This window comes from Marmota marmota, unplaced genomic scaffold, assembly GCF_001458135.2.
Source record: "Marmota marmota marmota unplaced genomic scaffold, marMar, whole genome shotgun sequence".
NCBI lineage: Eukaryota > Metazoa > Chordata > Mammalia > Rodentia > Sciuridae > Marmota > Marmota marmota.
In genome coordinates this window covers 29,127,914-29,147,202 of record NW_026000185.1, presented here as the reverse complement: position 1 = coordinate 29,147,202, position 19,289 = coordinate 29,127,914, and the positions used below count along the sequence as shown (strand labels likewise).

General features: G+C 53.0%; 2 protein-coding genes across 3 annotated transcripts; both read right to left on the bottom strand.

Annotated features, from left to right (window-relative positions):
• Positions 1-359: 359 nt before the first annotated feature.
• Positions 360-6,109, bottom strand: Cldn15 (claudin 15). Of its 2 annotated transcripts, none has more exons than XM_048789986.1 (5): positions 4,597-6,109; positions 1,919-2,083; positions 1,014-1,095; positions 789-824; positions 360-710 (listed from the first exon to the last, which is right to left on the bottom strand). In XM_048789986.1, exons 1-5 carry the CDS (start codon positions 4,811-4,813, stop codon positions 608-610), a joined length of 603 nt encoding a protein of 200 aa, XP_048645943.1. In that variant the 5' UTR covers positions 4,814-6,109; the 3' UTR covers positions 360-607. The 2 variants fall into 2 exon arrangements, with proteins under 2 accessions (XP_048645943.1, XP_015346953.1); XM_015491467.2 differs by having other exon boundaries at positions 789-905; positions 4,597-6,093.
• Positions 6,110-6,633: 524 nt separating this feature from the next.
• Positions 6,634-10,421, bottom strand: Fis1 (fission, mitochondrial 1). The gene is made up of 5 exons (XM_015491468.2): positions 10,263-10,421; positions 9,308-9,440; positions 7,689-7,765; positions 7,191-7,296; positions 6,634-6,947 (listed from the first exon to the last, which is right to left on the bottom strand). Exons 1-5 carry the CDS (start codon positions 10,305-10,307, stop codon positions 6,850-6,852), a joined length of 459 nt encoding a protein of 152 aa, XP_015346954.1. The 5' UTR covers positions 10,308-10,421; the 3' UTR covers positions 6,634-6,849.
• Between the last annotated feature and the right edge of the window lie 8,868 nt (positions 10,422-19,289).

Here is a 19,289-nt window from a genome sequence, read left to right as displayed (position 1 = left end):
TCCAAAGGGGCTGCCCATTCCTGATATCCCTGCTCAGGCCCAGGTAAGAAACTGCTCCAAACCAACTGTCCCCTTAAGGCAGCTCTGAGAAATCATCAGGAGTGGCTTGTTATCACTGCCAGCTGATCCTGGGAATCTCTGATATTTCCAAGAACCTGGAGGTGGGGCTTCCCATATCTGGTCCAAGATGACTCTTGGTAGTAATTATGTACCACCCTCTGGAAATCACTAGCAACGCCTCTGTTTTGCTGGACAAGACAGCCCAGAAGTGGTAGACAGAACGACAGGGGTCCAAGAACTGACTCTGGCCCCACCTCTCCTCCTTGCTTAGCCCCCACTTCCTGACACCTTCAACCCTGAACAGTCACAAAACACATTTATTTATGCATGTATTTATATAGAACGCACAAACAGGGCAGGGGGAGGGGCACCTCCGTCCCCTCACGCCCAGAAGAGAGGCCTTAGAAGAGTCCGGGATGGGGCGTGGCCTCCAGGCAAGGGGCGTGGCCTGGAGTGTGGCCTGCTGCAGGTTTTTAAGGGGAAGATGGGCCCCAGGGTCCTTAAGGGGCAGTGGGAAGGGAGATGGGTTCCGCTGGCCCAAACTCATCTACACATAAGCATTTTTGCCGTATTTGCCAAAGCTGCTGTCACCTTCATCTGAGGTGGCGGTGGGCATCACGACTGTGGAAGTCTTGTAGGGAAGCTGGGCCCTGTGGGGAGAAGGGGGCCGTCACAGGGAGGTACGACCCTTGCACCCTGCCCTCCACCCTGTCCTTCCTCTCTCTCACCTTGCGGTGGGGTCCTCCTGGGAGGCACAGCAGCAGCTGGAACAGAGGCAGATGCCACCAAGGATGCAGAGCAGGGAGGCGCTCCAGCCCAGGTAGAGGGCGGGGCCCAGCTCATACCTGGACGCAAGGGCGACGCAGGGGTGGGGGCCAGGAGGTGAGCGTGGGCCAGAGGGACAGGGCCAAGTTCCACCCGAGCTGTCCCAGAGGGCGGAGCTCCTCACTCACTTGGTTCCAACGTAGAGGGGGTTGAAGAAGTCCTGGGTGATGTTGACGGCATACCAGGAGATGGCCACCATCCCGCAGGCCCCTGGGGAGGCGGGAGAACCGCACTAGTGCCCTGGGTCAGCATGGCCCAGGCAGGAGGTTGGTGTGGGGGCTTAAGAAGGGTCAGGCAGGGGTCTTCCTGAGTAGGATGGAGGGCATCAAGTCCAAGGGTAACCATTTCACTTCAATTCCTTTCTCCCGCCCCAGCCTATAAACTTTCCCATCCTGGCAGTCAACTGTAAAGGTCTCAATCCAGCACTTCTGACCTCCCTTCCTGGCACTCTCCATCCAATCCCGGCCCCCCTTGGCCTCAGAGCTGCCTTGTTCATCCCAACCTGAGGGCCCCAGCACTCCTGGCCTCACCTGGAATCTGTCCTACCCAGCCTGCAAAGCCCAGTTGTCCAAGTCTCCCCACCCACTGCCCTGATGGCCCTTTCCTTTGGAATCCCAAATCCCACCAAGCCCTGGGCTGTCACCACTCCACTTGCTGGGGGCCTGTCTTCCAGGAAACCACCTGACCTTTCAAAGCTTTTCACATCTGGAACAGGACAATGCTCACCCTACCTTGCAGACTTATCATGAGATGAGAGGTGTGAAAATGTACAAATGGAACACTAGTGGCGAGTCTCTGCATTGTTACTCTACACTGTATGGGTGTGTGTGTTGGTGGAGGACTGAACTGTAGATGGGATTGGAGGTTCAGATGAGGGTGGGATGGCAGGGAGCCAGGGAAGAGCCCAGCAGGTGTCAAGGCAAAGTGGAAGGAGCTGCATGTGCCAGGAGTAGGGAGCTGGACATGGGGCAGGAAGCCCGTAGTCTGTGGCCAAGGGCTACCCCAAGCTCACCCAACACCTTCCCCCAATTACCAGCCAGCATGTCAAGGGCTCCCGCGATGGCTGCCACCTTGGCTTTCCTGGAGAGCTCCATGCTCCCAATTTTGGTGCAGCGCAGCCCCAGGATGCCTAGAAAGAGGCCAAGGAAGCCCAGGAGGATGGCGGTGATCATGAGCGCACGGCAGCCCTGGACATACCCTGGGGAGGGACACAGGCATCAGTCTTTCCCCCATCTCTCCCACCTCCATGGCCCACAGCAGCCCCTGTGGCCTTTGCTCAGACACAGGCCTTGCTGTCCCTCGAAGTCCTCCAGCCTCATTCCCTGTGCATCCACGCCCCTCCCACCCATGCCCTCCTCCTCCCAGCCAGGTGCACTTTGTTGGTACCTTTTCCATGGGTTTCACTACTGACTCTGGGCTGGGGACCTAGTTCCCAGGGAATGTCCTATGCATCATGGAGCATTTTGCAGCACCCTGGACCTCTGCCTACAGGATGCTGTAGCAACTCCCGCTCCTCCCAAGCTGAGGCAAAGTGCAGACCCAGGCTGGCTGAGACTTGCCACTCCATGAGATCAGGCCCATGTTCTACTGTGCATTATAGAAAATTCACCTTCCCCATCCCCGCCCCGCATCCAAGGGCTCTCCAAGTCCCACCCAGAGCTCAAGCACAATGCCTGACACCTCCAACAGAGTTTCTTCCCAGAGTAACCTGAAGGGGGCAGCAGCGGCCTATGGCAGAGGGTCAAGGGCAGTTTCTGACCTGGAAGGTGGGACACCTGGGCCCAGGATCATCCGAGTTTGTCTAGCTCATATTGATGCCTCAGTTTCCCTTTTTGCAAAAATGAGGGAAACTGCCAGCCCCTCCTCCCCTCTCTGTCTTCCATAATTGCTAAGTGCTCCTGAGGACCTTGCTCCCCTTTCCTGGGTGGGGCAGCAGCATGGGTACTGAAGGAGAAAGGCTGGGTCCCTGCCAGGAAGAGGTAAGTGGCCTGAAGTTGGGGAGCAGGGAGGAGGGGCAAAGTTCTCTGAGAGGACATTCTGACTCCCAGCCACTCCCTCCCCACCCCAACTCTCAATCCTCAGGGAGCTCTGGTGGCCAAGTGGAAGTTGGGGTGCACAGCTGGTGGGTGGCTGAATGAGGGCCAGGATCCCTCTCTGGACCACAATGGGCCATGGAGGAATCAACTGGGCCCTGGGCTCGGGCGCCATAAGTTGGAGTCTCAGCTGCCCTCACCTCCTGTGGCTCTAGGCTGTTATACCCTACAGAATTTCTTCAGCTTTGTGAAATGAGGTCAATGCCCCACCCAGCAGCAGGTGACTACAGACCACTGCAACAGCACAGCTGGACGGGGAAGCACAGGCCGGAGCTCCGCGGCCCTCTGCTCTCCCCTCCAGACGCTCCTGCACTTTGTTGCACTGGGATCTCTTGCAGGCCAAGAGCAGCAGTGCCCCATGGATCCCTCCCGGGGCTCAGTGCGCCAGGCATGGATGCAGTGGGCTGGCTGGGTTTCCGGGCCAGTTGCCCCCACTGTCTCTTCTGGCCACTCAGCACCCTGGGCTTTTGGTCCAGACTGCACTCAGCTTTTAGGAATCTTTGGGGGACACCTGTCCTGCACACAGGTCCTGGGGAGATGGCTGAAAAGCATGAAGCCCCTACAGCTGCCTCAAGAATCTGGGAAGAGAGGGGCACAAGAGACCCAGCCAGGCCCAGCTGAGGCTCTCCAGCATTCCTGGGGCAGTCTCACCGCCTGTTTCCTGCCCAGTGCTGGCCTCAGTTCCTCTCTGCCCACCCATCACCTGCCATGCAGAGCCAGGAAGGTCAAGAAGACTCCCAAGGACCCAGTGTGTGTGTGGGTGCCCACAGAGGGTTCACTCTTGGTCTCTGGCACGGGGGCAGACTGAGAGGAGGCTCTGTGGGAAGATGGCCAGTCAAGGGTAAGCAGGCAGCAGGAGGAGCACTCATCGGAAAGAACTGGTTGGGCCTACCTTGGAGCTGCAGGCTTAGCCTTCTAAGAACCTCAGAACACATGGCGTGGAGAACCCCAGACACGTGCCCGGGTGTGCCCACCACCTCCATTCAGACTGCCCGGCCGCTCGTCCACTGCAACCTGGCCTTGCTGGGGGCTCTGTACAGTTCAGCACAGCAGGGAGACCAGCGGCCCAGCGTGGATGCTTGGGTGGTCACTGAGACCTGCTGCCTATCAACTGCCCAGAGGCCAAGATGGGGCCTCCTCACCCTGCCAACCCAGCGATCCCACCCAGAATAAAATGTACCGAGTGCACATGTGACAACAGGGAGCCAGGGTCTACAGGTTTTGCTGCATGTGATCTTCACCAGCACCTGAGGGCTGGTGCTGTTATGGTCCCAGCCTGCAGGTGGCCGATACCAAGCCCATTGTCTCCTCACCCGAGGCACAGAGCTAGCCAGGGCAGGAGTTGCACATGGCAGCTTGATGACTCTGCTGCCTGCTCTTACAACCACTGGTGGAGGATTCCACTAGACCAGGGGCCAAATATAACAAGGTCTCACTGCAGAGCCAGGCTGGAGTGCCCAGCGTTCTTGGCTACAGCAGCCCAGGACCCAGAGCTTGACCCGTCTTCCTGCATCCTTATGGCACCCAAGATCAGACCAAAGACAGCCACCCCTTCCCTTGGGGTCTCTCCAAGCCTGCCCCCCTCCCTCTGCTCCCTGAAGCTCTCCTCACCCCGTACCAGAGAGGGCCAGCATGGACGGGAACTCCCAGCAGTTGGAGACTCCCAGGGAATCAGTGGCACAGCTGTACCAGAGGTTCTCGAAGATGGTGTTGGTGGTGATAACGTTCCCGTGCACGGTGGACACTCGCCAGTAGCTGTTTGGCAGGGTCACCCCCAGCATCAGCAGCCCCAGGGCTGCCATGAAGAAGCCAAGGCTCTCCACAGCTATCGACATCCTGGGACGCAGGCCCCTGAGGGGCTTGGGCCCCAGAGAGGGGCAGGGGTGGAGCCCCCCGGGAAGTGGAAGGGGCTTGGCTAAGGAGGAGCGTTAAGGCAGGCAGAGGGGAAGGAGGGGAATCCAGCCGTGGCCTCTGCCCGCTTCTTCTTGGGCTCAGGTCCTTCCGTCTCCAGGTTTCTGACTCCCTCCTTTCTGGGTCTCTCTGCTTCCTGACAGGTCAGAGGAATGAGCCAAGCCTGTGTGGCAGCAGCTGTTGACGATGGAGGGAATAAACAGGCCAAAAGTCCACCCCCTCCCCCAGCCTCTAGGCTGGCCTGGACTCCCCGCCCCTCGAGGGTGGGGGGGAGAGGACTTAGAAGACTAACGGATCCGGCCAAGGAGGGGCCTGGGAGGACTCAAGAGCCAAGGGGGAAGCGGCTGTCTCTGACTCAGCTTTCATCTGGGGCCAGAGAATGGAATAGAGGGGCAAGAAGAGAAAAGGGGACTGAGAGACAGGAGCGTGACAAGAGGTGGAGTGAACCCTGACAGACATGCCTTCCATGGAGGACTGGGGGCAGGGCCACTCCCTCTGCATGGGAAGAACCACACCTCTAGGACCCCCGGGTCTCCAAGATGATGTGAAGGCAGTGGGAGAGACCAGCGCTCTGGGGTCCGGCAACCTGGATTCAAATTGGACTCCATAGGTTACCAAAGTGGCCAGGCTCGTTTATTTAGCTCCACTTTTTTTCTGCTAGCCATCTGGAGCCCCGGTACTGGCTTTGCAGGTCACAATAAGAACGGGGACCAGAGATCACAGCTCCCCACACACTCCAACTGCTCCATGCTTGGGGACCGTCTCAGATCTGAGGGCCGAAGGACTGAGGTGAGGCCAGCAGTAACTTTCCTCCAAACTTCCTGAACTTGAATTTCCCCCTTTGAGCTGACCTTTGACTCTCGGCATCAAGTTTGATCCTGCTGCCAAGGGGCCCCAGGAGCAGATCACAGGTCTGGGACATGAGCCTGTGGCTAATCTCTCCTAGCACTTCAGAGTTACCAGAAGCTGTTACCAACTCAATTAATCATGATGGATCAAAACCCCTGAGTCAAGGCCAAGGTTGGGACAGCTCTAGTTCACTCCTGGGGGTGTCCGCCCTGTTCCCCACCAATGCGCCAGGTCCTCATGCTCCCTCAGGTGCCTCCTCCCACCCTGCTGGCCTAGCGGGGGCTGAGGAACGAGAGGTATGCAGCAAGCAGCGCAGGCCCACGCAGAGCCTGGCACGAGGGGGCGTGGGGCAGACCCAGTGGGGCGGAGCTTGTCTCCTCTTCCATAAGCTGGAACCCAGATACTCTCTGCCCCTAGCCTCCCCTCAAACCCCTGCCCCCCCCATACCAAAAGAACTTCCTTCTCCACTGGGGCCCCCCTTTCCCTAAGGAGAAGGATGGGGCAGGAGGAAGGGGAGGCGCAGGAAGACAAAGGGAGGGAAGGGCGGAGGTTGTGGAGGAAGCCCAAGGGCCGCAGTGGAAAAGTCCACGTGCTGCGAGGCAGCTGAGTGGGTCAGAGGAGATGGGAGCCGTAAATCCCAGCCTCGCCTTGGATGCCCTTCCCGCTGGTGGCTGCTTTCTCCCAGGATTCTGGGCCATGTCCTGTTCTGTCTGCTGCTGCTCAAGGACATGGCTTTGGGGAAGGGGAGGAAGGAAGGGTGTGGACTGAGCTGCTCCGTGGACAAAGGAGACCCCCACATTGGCCTGGAGGGCAGGAACAAGAGGGCACAGGGCAGGAAAGGGCCAGGGGTGAGCCCACCTATGCACAGTGCCACCCCCCGACACAGGCAAGGAGGTTCCCAAGCCACAGCCCAGCTTTATTTACACTCACACATGGCACATGACTTGGGGCTACACAACAGGTCTGGGGAGACAGAGGTTGAAGGCCGCAGAGGACAATGATGAGGATGCGAGGGAAGAACAGGGAAGGCCCGTGAGGATGGCGGGGCCCTGCTCTGAGTGTCCACCAGAGCTTCCGAGTGCCCTGGGCAAAGGAGCAGGCGTGCTCTCCTTCAGGATTTGGACTTGGACACGGCCAGCCCGATGAGTCCAGCCAGTCCTGCCACGCCCAGGGCCATGCCTCCAACGATGGCCATGCCCACTAGTCCATCTAGGGAACGGAGAAGGAGAAGGGAGGCCGTCAGAGCTTGGCAGCCCACAGGGACCCTGGCCAGGACCGCCCTGGCCCTGCTGCTCCACAGAAGACGCGTGCCTCCCGACAGAGTCAAAGGCTACGAGCTCCAGGGCAAGAGACAGGGGCCTTCTCGGGAGTGATTGCTTGGAGGGGCTCCTTTATGGACACTCCATGGGGCCCTGGGAAGGATGAGGACTTAACCCAGGGCGAGGCGTTCACCTTTCTTCATGGCCTTGTCGATGAGCCGCTCCAGCTCCCTGGCCTGGCTGTTCTGGGGCTCTGTCTGCAGCAGCCCGCGCACGTACCTCAGGGCCTTCTCATACTCCTGCACTCAGGGGAAATGCACCGCAAGTCACCTGCACCCTGGGGCTCCGGGACCCCTCCGGCCAGGAAGGGTCTTCCTTTCTCTCACCCCCAGCCCTGCCTGAACCTCCCCCATCCTCCCTCCAGCCCCACCTGATGGAGTAGAGTCCACAAACAACCCCAACTGTGTTGGGGTGATAAGCCAGGGGAGATAACAGCTCAAGCCTGAGGCTACACCCCAATCATGACGTCACCTTGTCCCCACACCCTTGGCACCCTGATCCTCTCTCACCTTCCCTCTGAAACAGTCCTGGTATCAACTTGCACCAGTGACCTCACACCACCCCCTGCCTACTGCCTTTTTCAGCCTCTCTGAGGCCCAGGGCTCTAGCCTGGGGCAGAAAGGCATCTCACCTTGAGCCGGTAGTTCCCCACAGCCAAGTAGAAGACATAATCCCGCTGCTCCTCTTTGCTCCCTTTGGGCAGTAGTTCTGGGAAAGGGAGAAAAAAGAGGGTGAAAAAACGGCTTCTTTCTTTTCCTAATACCGCATCCCACAGACCCTGCCACACTCCAGATCCCTCTAAGGTCCCAGTCCTGGGCCTCCATGTCAGCTGCTGTCACTCTCAGCTTCCCAGTCAGAGCTCTGGGGCACCATGAGCAGAGGCTGCCACAACACCCCAATACGGACATCCTGGAATCAATATTACAGTCACTATGGTCCACTGGAGTGAACCACAGGAACCTAAGGACAGGAAGTCAAAAGGAAACTCTACTTAACTCAGGCACCCGTTGTTTTCAATGCCATTACCTGCTGCCCAATTATTGTTAAAAACAAATGTTTGCACAGATGGGTGTGGAGGCACACACCTGTGATCTCAACGACTCTGAGGCTGAGGTGTGAGGATCACAAATTCAAGGCCAGCCTCAGCAACTTAGCAAGGCCCTAAGCAATTTAGTGAGACCCTGCCTCAAAATAAAAATAAAAGTAAAATAAAGCTGGGTGTGGTGACACACGCCTGTAATCCCAGCAATTTAGGAGGCAAAGTCAGCTTTAGCAACTTAGTGAGGCCCTAAGCAACTTAGCCAGATCCCGTCTTAAAATGAAAAATAAAAAGGGCTAGGGATGCAGCTCAGTGGTAAAGTGCTCCTGGATTCAATTCCCGTGTGTGGGTGTGTGTGTGTGTGGGGGGGAGGAGTCTGTATTCCCTCCTCCTTAACTCACTTCCCTGGAAAAACCCACCTGATTACTTCCCAATTCAGTGACTTCCCAGAGGACCGAGCGTGGCTGTTCTCAAGCATCAGGATCTGTCACTAAGTAGTTCTGCAGATGCTTAAAATTTCAAGTGCCTAATGTCTCCTCAACTACATGAGCAATGGCCAGAGACCACTTCTACCTTTGTGCCCTAGTGTGGGGTGAACCTGAAAAATCTGAATTGCAAAACAGACAATGTAGAATGATGGTATTTGCATTAAAACTCTTAGTTTTACAGATCTACAACAAGCATCCTTTACTGGTAGAGCTGTCCCTTGTTATTCTTGGCAGATTGGTTCCAGGAGCCCCATCAGATTCCCAAACCCACAGATGCTAAAGTTTCTTAAGTAAATTGTAATATTTGCATAAAACCTACACATCCTCCTGCGTGCTTTAAATTCTCTCTAGGTTACTTATGATATTTAATACAATACAAATGCTACATTAGCAATTGGTATACTGTTTTGTTTTGGGAATAACAGCAAGTAAAAAAAGTCTGTACACTTTAGTAAATATTTTTGTTGTTGTTTTGTTTTATATCAAATGTTTGATCTGAATGAATCCATGATGTGGAACCTGCAGATATGGAGGGCCAACTGTGCAGCCCTTTGCTACAGCGAGTCTGCTGGGAATTACTATGAAGTGACTGTATTGTGAGGTAAGGGTCCCCTGATGGAAAGGATCCCAGTGCTTGGACAAAGGAGGCGAATGAGGCCGATGGCAGCAGACAAGGCTGGCCCCGATGCAGCAGAGAACAGCGACCGCCGTCCAGAGCCTCACCCTCAAGTAGTGCAATGCCTTTCCGGATGTCCTCATTGTACTTGCTCCGCACCAGGCACCAGGCATACTCAAACTGCGTGCTTTTGGACACTGAGCCTGCCGCCTTCTCAGACTGAAATTTCTTTTCAAACTTCTGCCATAGGAGAGGAGAGGAATCGTTTAAAAACCAAGGGTGCAAGCACACTCTATCTGGACCTGTTGTCCATGTCCCAGTCACACTCCATTCCTGTCTTTGCCCTCGCAGGTCTTGGTACCCAGCACCCCAGCTTCTGCCACCCCCAACCCATGATCCAAGTACTGTGCTCTCTGGGTTGGTGGACGACCTCCTTGGACGAGGGGCCCCTTCCTCCGCCCTCCCCCTACTGGTATCTAGTGGAGATGCCACCTGGTGGCAGATCCAGGCACCGCTCCAGGAGCAGCTGACCCCAAGTGGCTGAACAGTAAACACACTGTCCCAACTGCTCAACAACAGCCTACGCGGTCTTAGCCCGAGGCTGCTGGCCTCACTGCCCCACCCTGCCGGGTCTGGACCTTATCCTATTAGCAAGACACGGTTAAAACCGGCGCTTATCTCCTAGAGCTACGAAGAGTGAGACCTGGCACGCTGTGAACTTAGCACTATGCGGGATTCAAGGTTAAAAGTTGTATTCCCTGGCAAGGGAAGGAGCATCCTGAGCTACAACTCCGCGCGAACCCAGAACCCGTCACCCTTTCCATCGTCAAGACTCCAGGCCCTACGTCCTGAAGTGAGGAGACCCAAGAACTACCACTCCCATCAGCCTCCGGGACAAAGAGCGCTTTGGGGTAGGAGCCGGGCGCCGCAGAGGCTGCCGGGAGCCGTAGTTCGTTTCCTTCGGCGACGCGGAGGCTGGGGAGAGGGTTTATCCCCTGCCTTATTCTCCTCAGGACCCGCCCTCCGACTTTCCCCTTTGCCTTCCTGGGGTCCAGGCCTCACCATTAGATCATCCACAGACACCAGCTCGTTCAGCACGGCCTCCATGGCCACTGCCCCCACAATCCTCACACCGGACTCTACTGTGCCACAGTCTCCATGGTCTAGTGGCAGGGGCGGAGAGGCACTTCCGGCGTCCGGCGGATGCGGCCCCCGACAGGGGGAGGCCCCGCCCATTCGGCCCCACCTCGCAGGATTGCAAGTAGGAGGCCAGCCTCGGCAAATCAGCGAGTACCTAAGAGCGAGACCGTCTCAAATTAAAAAATAAAAAGGACTGGGGCTGGAACTCAGTGGTAGGGCGCCCGGGTTATATGTACATATGCACATACATGTATACATGTATGTATAACTAAATCTAGGACTCTGGAGGTAGGTGACTTCACCGCCAGCAACAGAGTCACAACTAGGACTAGGGTCCTAGGGCCGCTGCTGGTTCTTAGAGACCTGAATCTGTCAATCTATGCCCAGCGGCTGGGTCCATATTTACAGCAAACACTACCAATGGGAACTTAAAAAAAGCTATTGTCCCATTCCTTGCAGGGTCCAACTTTCAAATATTATTTGGGTAAACCATCCTCTGGGTGTGCCTGAGGCGGAAAGCCTGCCACATGGGGTCACAGGCAGTAAGAAGTTTAGCAGAGGAGCAAGACCAAATGCTGCTAAGTCCTCAGGCTGTCGTGTTCTGTGCACTGATGGGTAGTTAGAGACTTCCCATTCTTCTCATCTGACCCACAGGGCTCTAGAACACGGTGGAATAATTCCATGAGGGCAGAGACTCTATCTTCTTTCCAGTACCTAGCACAGGCCCACAGGGAACGTGCAATAAATATGTGCTGGATAACTACAAAATAAAGCAAACAACAGTGAAGAGGCAGTGCAAGCACAGTGGGGTACTGTCCGCACACCTTGCATGTTTGCAAAGTCCCTTTACTATTTTTTCTTTTAATTCTTATGGTAGTCTTTTGAGTCAAGTAGGCAAGAGATGTTCTTCTCTTCTTTCCTACTTGGCTAGGATGCCACAGAGATGTCCACGATTTTGACATCATGAGGAAAACCTCAGGTTTGGAAATTGGCTCCCTGAGGACCACTAGCATAATACTTGAGAAAATTCAGCACCTGACCTTGGCTGGGCGTTGGGGCAAGTGGAGAGGATACCAAGATACACTCAAGATGGAGCAGAAGAGCCAAAACAGGACTGAAGACAGGAGGCCACCACTGACAAGGCAGGGCTGGAAAGGCCCGGGAGCCGTTTCCTTTACTCATCTCTGTATTTGCTGCACCCTTGGCACAGGGGGAAAAAGAATGCCTTAGTTGGTTGGTTCAATTTGTGCCCCTGAAGAGATCTGAAGTGAGTTTGCGGCTTTTCAGTGTAGTTAGCGGAGCTGGCTACTTTTGATCATGGGGAGAGGAAGCAGTCCCAGTTTGTTTTACATCCAATTATGTCTCTTCATCTTCTTCAACCAGCTCCCATCACCACCTCTGCCTGGATCACTCCAACAACTACCTCACTGGTCCCCTCCTGTCACCTGCCCATTGCCATCAATTCACCACCCACTAATCAATCTATATGAAACCTTTTAATGGCTTCTCTTTGCCCTTAGAAGAAAGGCCAAAATTTTGTAACAGCCTACAAGACCCTTTTGGCTGGTCACCATCTTATGCCTCATCCATCATGACCACTCCCTGGCTGTACTCTGCCCCACAGGCCTTCTTTCAGTTCTGAAACTCGAAGTGGCTGCAGGCCCTGCACATGAAGAGCCTGCTATCAAAAACGTCTGTCCCCTTCCTTCCTTATATGGCTCACTTATTAATCAACACTGAGCCCCTCCTATGTGCCACACACGGTTTAATTATATAGAGCAGTACCGATAAAATTCCTGTTTGATCTCATATAGCTAACATTTTTGTGGGGAAAACAGAAAAGTTAAAGAGTAAATAAATAGAACACTGTGACAAAATGAGAAATATATACACACACACACACACACACTTGGTCTCTGCCCCAATTCTTGAGGCAGCTCCAAGTCCCTGTGATTTCCTGTGTTCTCCTGAGGTAATAAGAGCATCTCACACAGAGCTCCTAAGTGCCATGGAGCTTCCTGAGTAACTGGAACATCTTTTGTTCTAAGGAGATGATTCCTGGATGGGTCCTGGGTAGCTCTAGTGAGGGGGCTGGTCACTGAAAGAGCAAGGCACGATTAAAAGCTTGGAACGATCCGTCCCACAAACCTCTAGGGGAGGAGGGCGCCTGGAGACTGAGTTAATAATTCATCACACCTACAAGATGACACCTCCACAAAAATCCCTCCACTCCAGGGTTCAGAGAGTCTCTGAGCTGGGGATGACATGGACATGCTAGAGGCACGGTGGCCTCGCACACCACACTGTACCCCAACCTCTGACCCTATGCGTCTCTCCCATTTAGCTAACTAAACTATATCTTTTATAATAATCTGGAAATAGTAAGTAAAGTGTGTCCCTGAGTTTTGTGAGCCATTATAGCAAATTATCAACCCTGTGGAGTAGGTTACGGGAACTCCCACTAATAGCTACAGTCAGAACTCACAGGTAGCAAACCTGGGACTCGCCACTGGCATGAGGGGTGACAGTTTTCTGGGACTGAACTCTTTGTGAATGGGAGGCTAACGCCAGGTAGACAGTGTGGGGACTGAATTGTAGGGTACCCAGATGGTGTCTTCGGCAAACTGGAGAACTGCTGGGGCTCAGAAATGTTTTGAGAGCAGAGACACTTTTTTTCATTTAAACCTAGCGATGGCGGGAGCTGAATGTGCTACAAGAACAAGGTGGGGGAGGGGCGCCAGGAGCGCCCAGTGGAGCCTGCTGTGGGAGCAGAGTTCTGACATGAATGAGTGAGCCATGCAGGTAAATGGAAGAACATTCCACGCAGCCGACAGCGAGGGCAAGAGCCGTGAGGTAGAAGCACCCAAGAGTTGTTTGAGGCCAACCAGGGAGCCAGCTTGACGGGGAGGGGTGAGCAGAGGAAAGGGTGGCAGAGAAGCAGCATGGGGGATGGCAGGAGGCCTGTGGGCCCTGCTTAGGAACTGGCATGAAATTTTCCATCCGATAGGAAAGCACAGAGCGTTTGAAGGGAGGGAGTCCAATGGTTCACCATAAAAGAAAGGCTCCTGCTGGTAGGCGTGGCAAAAAGGCTGCAGGGGCCAGAATGAGAGCAGGCAATGAACAGGACCCTCCCTGAGTGGCCCAGGCAAGAACTTGGTCACAGCAAAAGTCACAGGGGTAAGGAAGTCTATTCAGGAGGGAGAGAAGGATCTGCTTATGAATTGATGCAGGGGGCTCACAAAGTGGTGGTGCCCCAAGTGGGTGACTTGGTGAACTTCCGCTCTATCCCACGTTCTCAGCTCAGTGGCCCCTCCTGGGGGAGGCCTGCACTGGCATCGCCGACAGGAGAGGTCTCCTGTGAGACCACAGTGTGGCCAGGCCTACCTTTTCACTCACTGTAGTGGGCACAGTCCTTGCTTGGCCAGCACTATGTGTCTGTGAGCCGTCTGGTACTGACTAGGGTGTGGGTGCCAGAGACCCTATTTTGCTGTGTATTTTTTCCCACATAATGGAATGCCCACACATGACTTGTGACCAAAATCCACACCCAGGAAGGCACTATTCTTGACCCATTAGGAAACTAAGGCTAAGCTCTGTCATCTGCTGTCACTGAGCCAGAAGTGCAGGGACTGGGATTTGACCCTCAGTCCCTTTGTGTATTAGACTCCTGCTGCCTTTTCAGGTAAGAGAAAGAGATGGGGCTGTGTACTCAGAGAGAAAGATCAGTTAAAGAAAAAGTATTTGGGTGCAATGGTGTATGCCTATATTCCCAGTGGCTCAGGAGGCTGAGGCCCTAAGCAACTCAGTGAGAGCCTGTCTCTAAATAAAATACAAAAAAGGGTTGAGGATGTGGCTCAGTGGTTAAAGCGCCCCTGATTCAATCCCTGGTACCTAAAATAAAATAAAGTGAAGAAAGAAAGAAAAGAAAAAGTAGGAGGAAAGGTCAGGACAAGTTCTTGAGTATATTCTAGTTATTCATCTGTAAAAAATTTAGGTCTACATTTGCAATTTCTGCAGACTTACACTAGGGCTATCACCCCGAACCCCTACTACCACTAGTTCTGCTGAAATTGTTACAAGACAGATTTCAGCCTCTTGGAAGAAGGCCTGTATTTTTCCTTCCCACTCTTTCTCAGTGTGTAACTATGTACTAGTGTGAGAAGGAGAGTAAAGCTGGTCTCCTGCCCCAGAACGGAAGCCACCTGAGGGCAGCTCCATGTCCACAGCCCAGCTCAGTTCCTACCTAGAACCAGGAAATACTCAACTCGTAATTGTTGGGTATACAGACATTGCTGCTGCCATTATTAACGCTTTAGAAAGCAATGAGGTACACAGTAAGAGCTATAAGTAAGACGTAATATTTGGCTAAACCATCTATTTCTTTCTGAAAATAATCAGTGGGAAAAAAAGAGGAAAAGGAAGACATGAAGATGATGATTCCTTCAATCTCTGAAAGGGTAAACAAACAATAAAGATGCCAGGGAATGATTTTATTAAACGATCATCAATATAATGGAAAATGTGCAGCATCCCAGTCATACGGACTCCATGCAGTTAGGTGGGAAGATTCTAAACAAAACAAAACAGGTATGTGCTTCTCAAATTGAGTCATGTGGGAAGTTGACATTTCGGTTGGTGAGACCAAAACCTAGAACTGCTACTTGTTTTGGTATTTGCACATTCTGGGCTCTGGGCCCCTCCCTGGGTTCCTCCAGCAGTTGGGGCCTGTTCTGCCTGCTGGGCAGGTGGCCCAACAGCAGAGCTCACCGAACTCCCACTCACCAGGATCCCACTATTTGTGTTCTTCCGATTTTCAGAAATCTGTCTCTTCCGCTTCCCAGTTGGAATCTGAAGTGCAACTTCATTCATTCATCCATCCATCCATCCATCCAACCACCCACCCACCCAACAAAGGACTTACTATGTGCCGGGCATTCTCCTAAATGCTAGATAAGAGAGATGCTACGCAGATAAGGTCTTTACTCTCATGGAAGCTACGTCGTGGGGAAGACAGAAGATTGCTCAGGAACACCCGTCTCTCAGGCCGTTCCCGCCTCCTCTCAGCACCCCGACCGCCGGCCTGCAGACCCTCAACCCGGCCTGGCCGCCAGCTGCGTTTCCCCGGGAAAATCAAGAGCCGCTACGTCCTCCTTACTGCGCCGTCGGGGCCACTCGGGACCCTGTTTAATGTCCCCCACGCACACGAAGCCCTTCAGGATGGCCCTGCTTACCTTTCCAGCGTCAGCTGCTTCGACTCAGACTCTCCCGGCCCCGCGAGACTCTGCGAGGCGGAGGTGCCCCTCTGCCAACCCCCGCGGGCCCACATGGCGGCCTCGCTAGACCGGGCCGTCAGCCTCCCGGAACGCGTTCTCCCATCTGCCCGCCCCCAGCTCCGCCGAGGTACAGCATCCTGCGCCCGGGAATGCGGCCCTGGGTGCGGACAGGCACTGCGCCTCGTGTGTCCCCCTGCCAAAGGACATGCCCCCGGGCAGCGGCTGTTGGGTGAATGAAAGAGTAACGGCAGGCTTTCCAAAAAGGACGCTAGGTATCCCGGGATGCCTGCACTTCCGGGTGGCAGTCCACTTGGCTCCCAAGGGAGCGAGAGAGGGAGGAGAGGAAGGGTGTCCCCGAAGGGGCTGCTCTAGGAAGAGGGCTCGGTGGTCTGGAGGACCCAGAGCGTTGCGCGGGGGGGACCAAGGCGTCTAAGTCTGCGTCTGCGTATTAGCCGCCCTCCGCGAGAAGGCGGGGCCTAATGGAGCTTGGGGCAGGGCGCGGGGGCCCTGTTGGCCAGTTAGCGCGCAGGATTTGGCGGAGGGGCGGGGCGAGGTGAGCCCGGGAGTTGGAAAGAGTTTTCATCAGATTCTCAAAGTGGGTGGTGGGTGAACAAAAACCACACACACACACACACGTGTGTGTGTGTGTGTGTGTGTGTGTGTGTGTATTTTTATACTTGCCTATGCATGCATATCTTGTGTCTCCCAGCCATCTCCCCTTCTGAGTCTTCACTGTAGCTGGCATAAATCTCTGTTCACATGCTCTCCACACTAGCCACGCACGCATCTCCGAGGTTAGGTAGACCACCACACTCCTAATCATTGTTCCGTGAGCACCATTCTTTCTGTTCCTCTGAATGCCTTCCCATTTCTGGGTTACTCTAATGCACAGTTTAAAGATGTTAGGAAAAGACTGTTCATTCCAGTTCTGAAGACCTATCTGCACAGCAAATTTCTAGGCCTTTATATAAATACGGGCTTCCAAGACTCTCATATATTCACTTTTCCAAGTTTAAGTTAAAAACAAAAGTGTTAGGAGCAGGCCGAGCAGAATGCTGTTCTGGAGAGTGCTGACTTCTGTCATAATACATAGATGTTGCATAGAGAAAAGGTCAGCCCTCAGCCATTAGGAAAGAAGGGCTAACAGGCAAGTTTGCCGCGTCCGGCCAAGGGAGCCGAGTCCGGCGAGGGACGGCGAGGTTAAAAGACACACAGGACACGGAGGTTCTTCATCCAGGAGTCAATACCCTTTATTGCTAACACACTTTTTTTTATACCCCAAGCAGCAGAAGTGGAAAACTACCCAAAAGCAGGAGGGAGGGGGGAGAAATTTAGTTTCAACATCTATTATTGTCAGGTACCGAAACCTCCCTTAACAATAAGTCCATCAGACCAGAAAAGGTCAAGGCATTCCCGTGGGATACATATGTCTCAGACGGACAAGCAGGAACAGAAAAACCGCAAGTTCCCCATGGCCTTGTGAGCTGGCCACACTGGCATGCAGAACAAACTAGTGGAGGTAGGGCTCCAGGGGCCAGGGTGGACCTGCTGCCAACACAAGTTTCCATCTGATCATGGTATGAGGCCTGATTCTTTTCTGTTGTGGTGTAATATTATTTTGTTTTAAAATATTTTTTAGTTGTAGTTGGACACAATACCTTTATTTTATTCACCTATCCCTATGTGGTGCTGAGGATCAAACCCAGGGCGTCGCACATGCTAGGTAAGCACTCTACTGCTGAGCCACAACCCCAGCTCCTGTGCTATACTATAATTTAAAGCCATGATTTATGATGTTCTGTCTCTGGTCTAGAATGCAAGTTTACTAATTGGAAAACTATGCATTCCTTTGCAACCTGATTCTTAGGAACACATTGGCACATAAAGGAGGATGTATTTGAATTCACATATCATTTTCAACTGTTATAACAAGGTAATAGAGTGAATAAGCAGGGCTGTCTTTGACATCACAGTTAATATTCTATTTCTTTTCAGTTAAATAAACTTTTCTATAACTTTTATTCTTTTTTCCCTCTTGCCTGGTATTATGGTTTGGTTATGAGGTGTCTCCCAAAAGTTCCTGTTAATACAGGAATATTTAGAGATGAAATTATTAGATTATGAGAGCTATAACCTAATTAGTCCATCCTAGTTTGAATGGACCAACTGGCTGGTAACTATAGGCATGTGGGTGGCTGGAGGAGAGGGGTCACTGGGTTATACCCTGGGAGGGTGCATCTTCCATGAAGCCCTTAGATGTCCCTATCTTCTCTTCTTCCTTGCTGCCGTGAAGGGAGTAGATTCCTCCCTACTAGGCCCTTCAGCCATTGATGAGCTTCCCTACCTTGGCCCCAGAGCAACAGAATTGCCATCTATGGATTGAGACCTCTGAAACTGTGAGCCCCAAATATACTGTTCCTCCTCTAAGTTGTTCTTGGTGGGTGTTTTGGTCACAGCAACACAAAAGCTTACTGAAACAAAATTTGTGTCCAGTAGTGGGGTTTTTGCTACGTCTAATCTGACCATGTTGTTCAGAGCTGATTTGTAAGAATTTTGAAAATTCTAGAGATGCAAGCTGGAAAAGCTTTAAGGTGTTGTAAGCACAGCTTAATGGGTGACTCTAGTAAGAGCTCAGAAGACCCGAATGCCAATAGGAATGTGGATTGTGTGTATGTGGTTTCAGAGGGAGATGAGGACTCTTGGGAACTGGAATAGAGGCCACCATGTTATATTCTGGCAGAGAACTTGTTTCTGTTTTGCCCACGTCCTGAGATTTTGTGTGAGGCTGAATTTCATTAGTTACTCTGGTGGAGGAAATTTCAAGGAGTCACACATTCAGTCATTGGCATGGATATTGCTGGTATCTTTTAGCCAAGTTTACTGTAAGAACTGGGAGCAGAAAATGGAGTGCTAAAGTTTGATTTAAAAAATGTGCAGTTTGGTTAGAAAAGCATATGTAAAGCTGGGACCAAGAAAGGTGTGCTTGTTGAAAATATTATAGCCACTAAAAAGATGCTAAGTTCTTTGCACAGGACAATAGGAAAGATGAATTGAGGGCATCTCAAGAACTTGCAAGACCATACCTACTATAGACACCAAGGTATAGAAGAGAAAATTCTTTTCAGAAGAGATCGTGGTTGGGTCCTGCTTTCACAGGGGGCACTTAGGAAGTTTTTCGCCATGCTGAACTCTGCAGGCACTCTGAGGCCACTGCAGCTATGATCCCAGGGAACCAGGTATTGCGTGAACTGGCAGTAGACCTTGATGTTGACCACATGGTGCTGGTTCTACAGGAATGCAGGATCCTGGGGTTAAGGGGTCATTGAGGCTTCCTCTGAGATTTCAAAGGCAGGCCAGGGGGTTCAGGCAGAATGTAGCAGGGTCAGAGTCCCTGAGCACTGCCCCTGAGAGGGCAATGCATGAAGCTACAAAAGTGAAGCCAAAGCAAGAGTGAGACCACAGGAATTAAGAGAGGCCAGCAATGTGGACTGTTTGCTGAGAGAAGCTGCTGGGTACAGAGAGAGCCGGGCTAGAGCCTATGTGTACTGAAACCAGCAAGGTTAAAGGAGCACACCTGCCCAACCCTTTGGAAGTGACATCTCTCAGCCATGTGTCCTAGCTGCTGTAGAAGAAGTTAGGCAGAGAATTCTGGGACCTGTGTTGTCCAGTTGAGTTT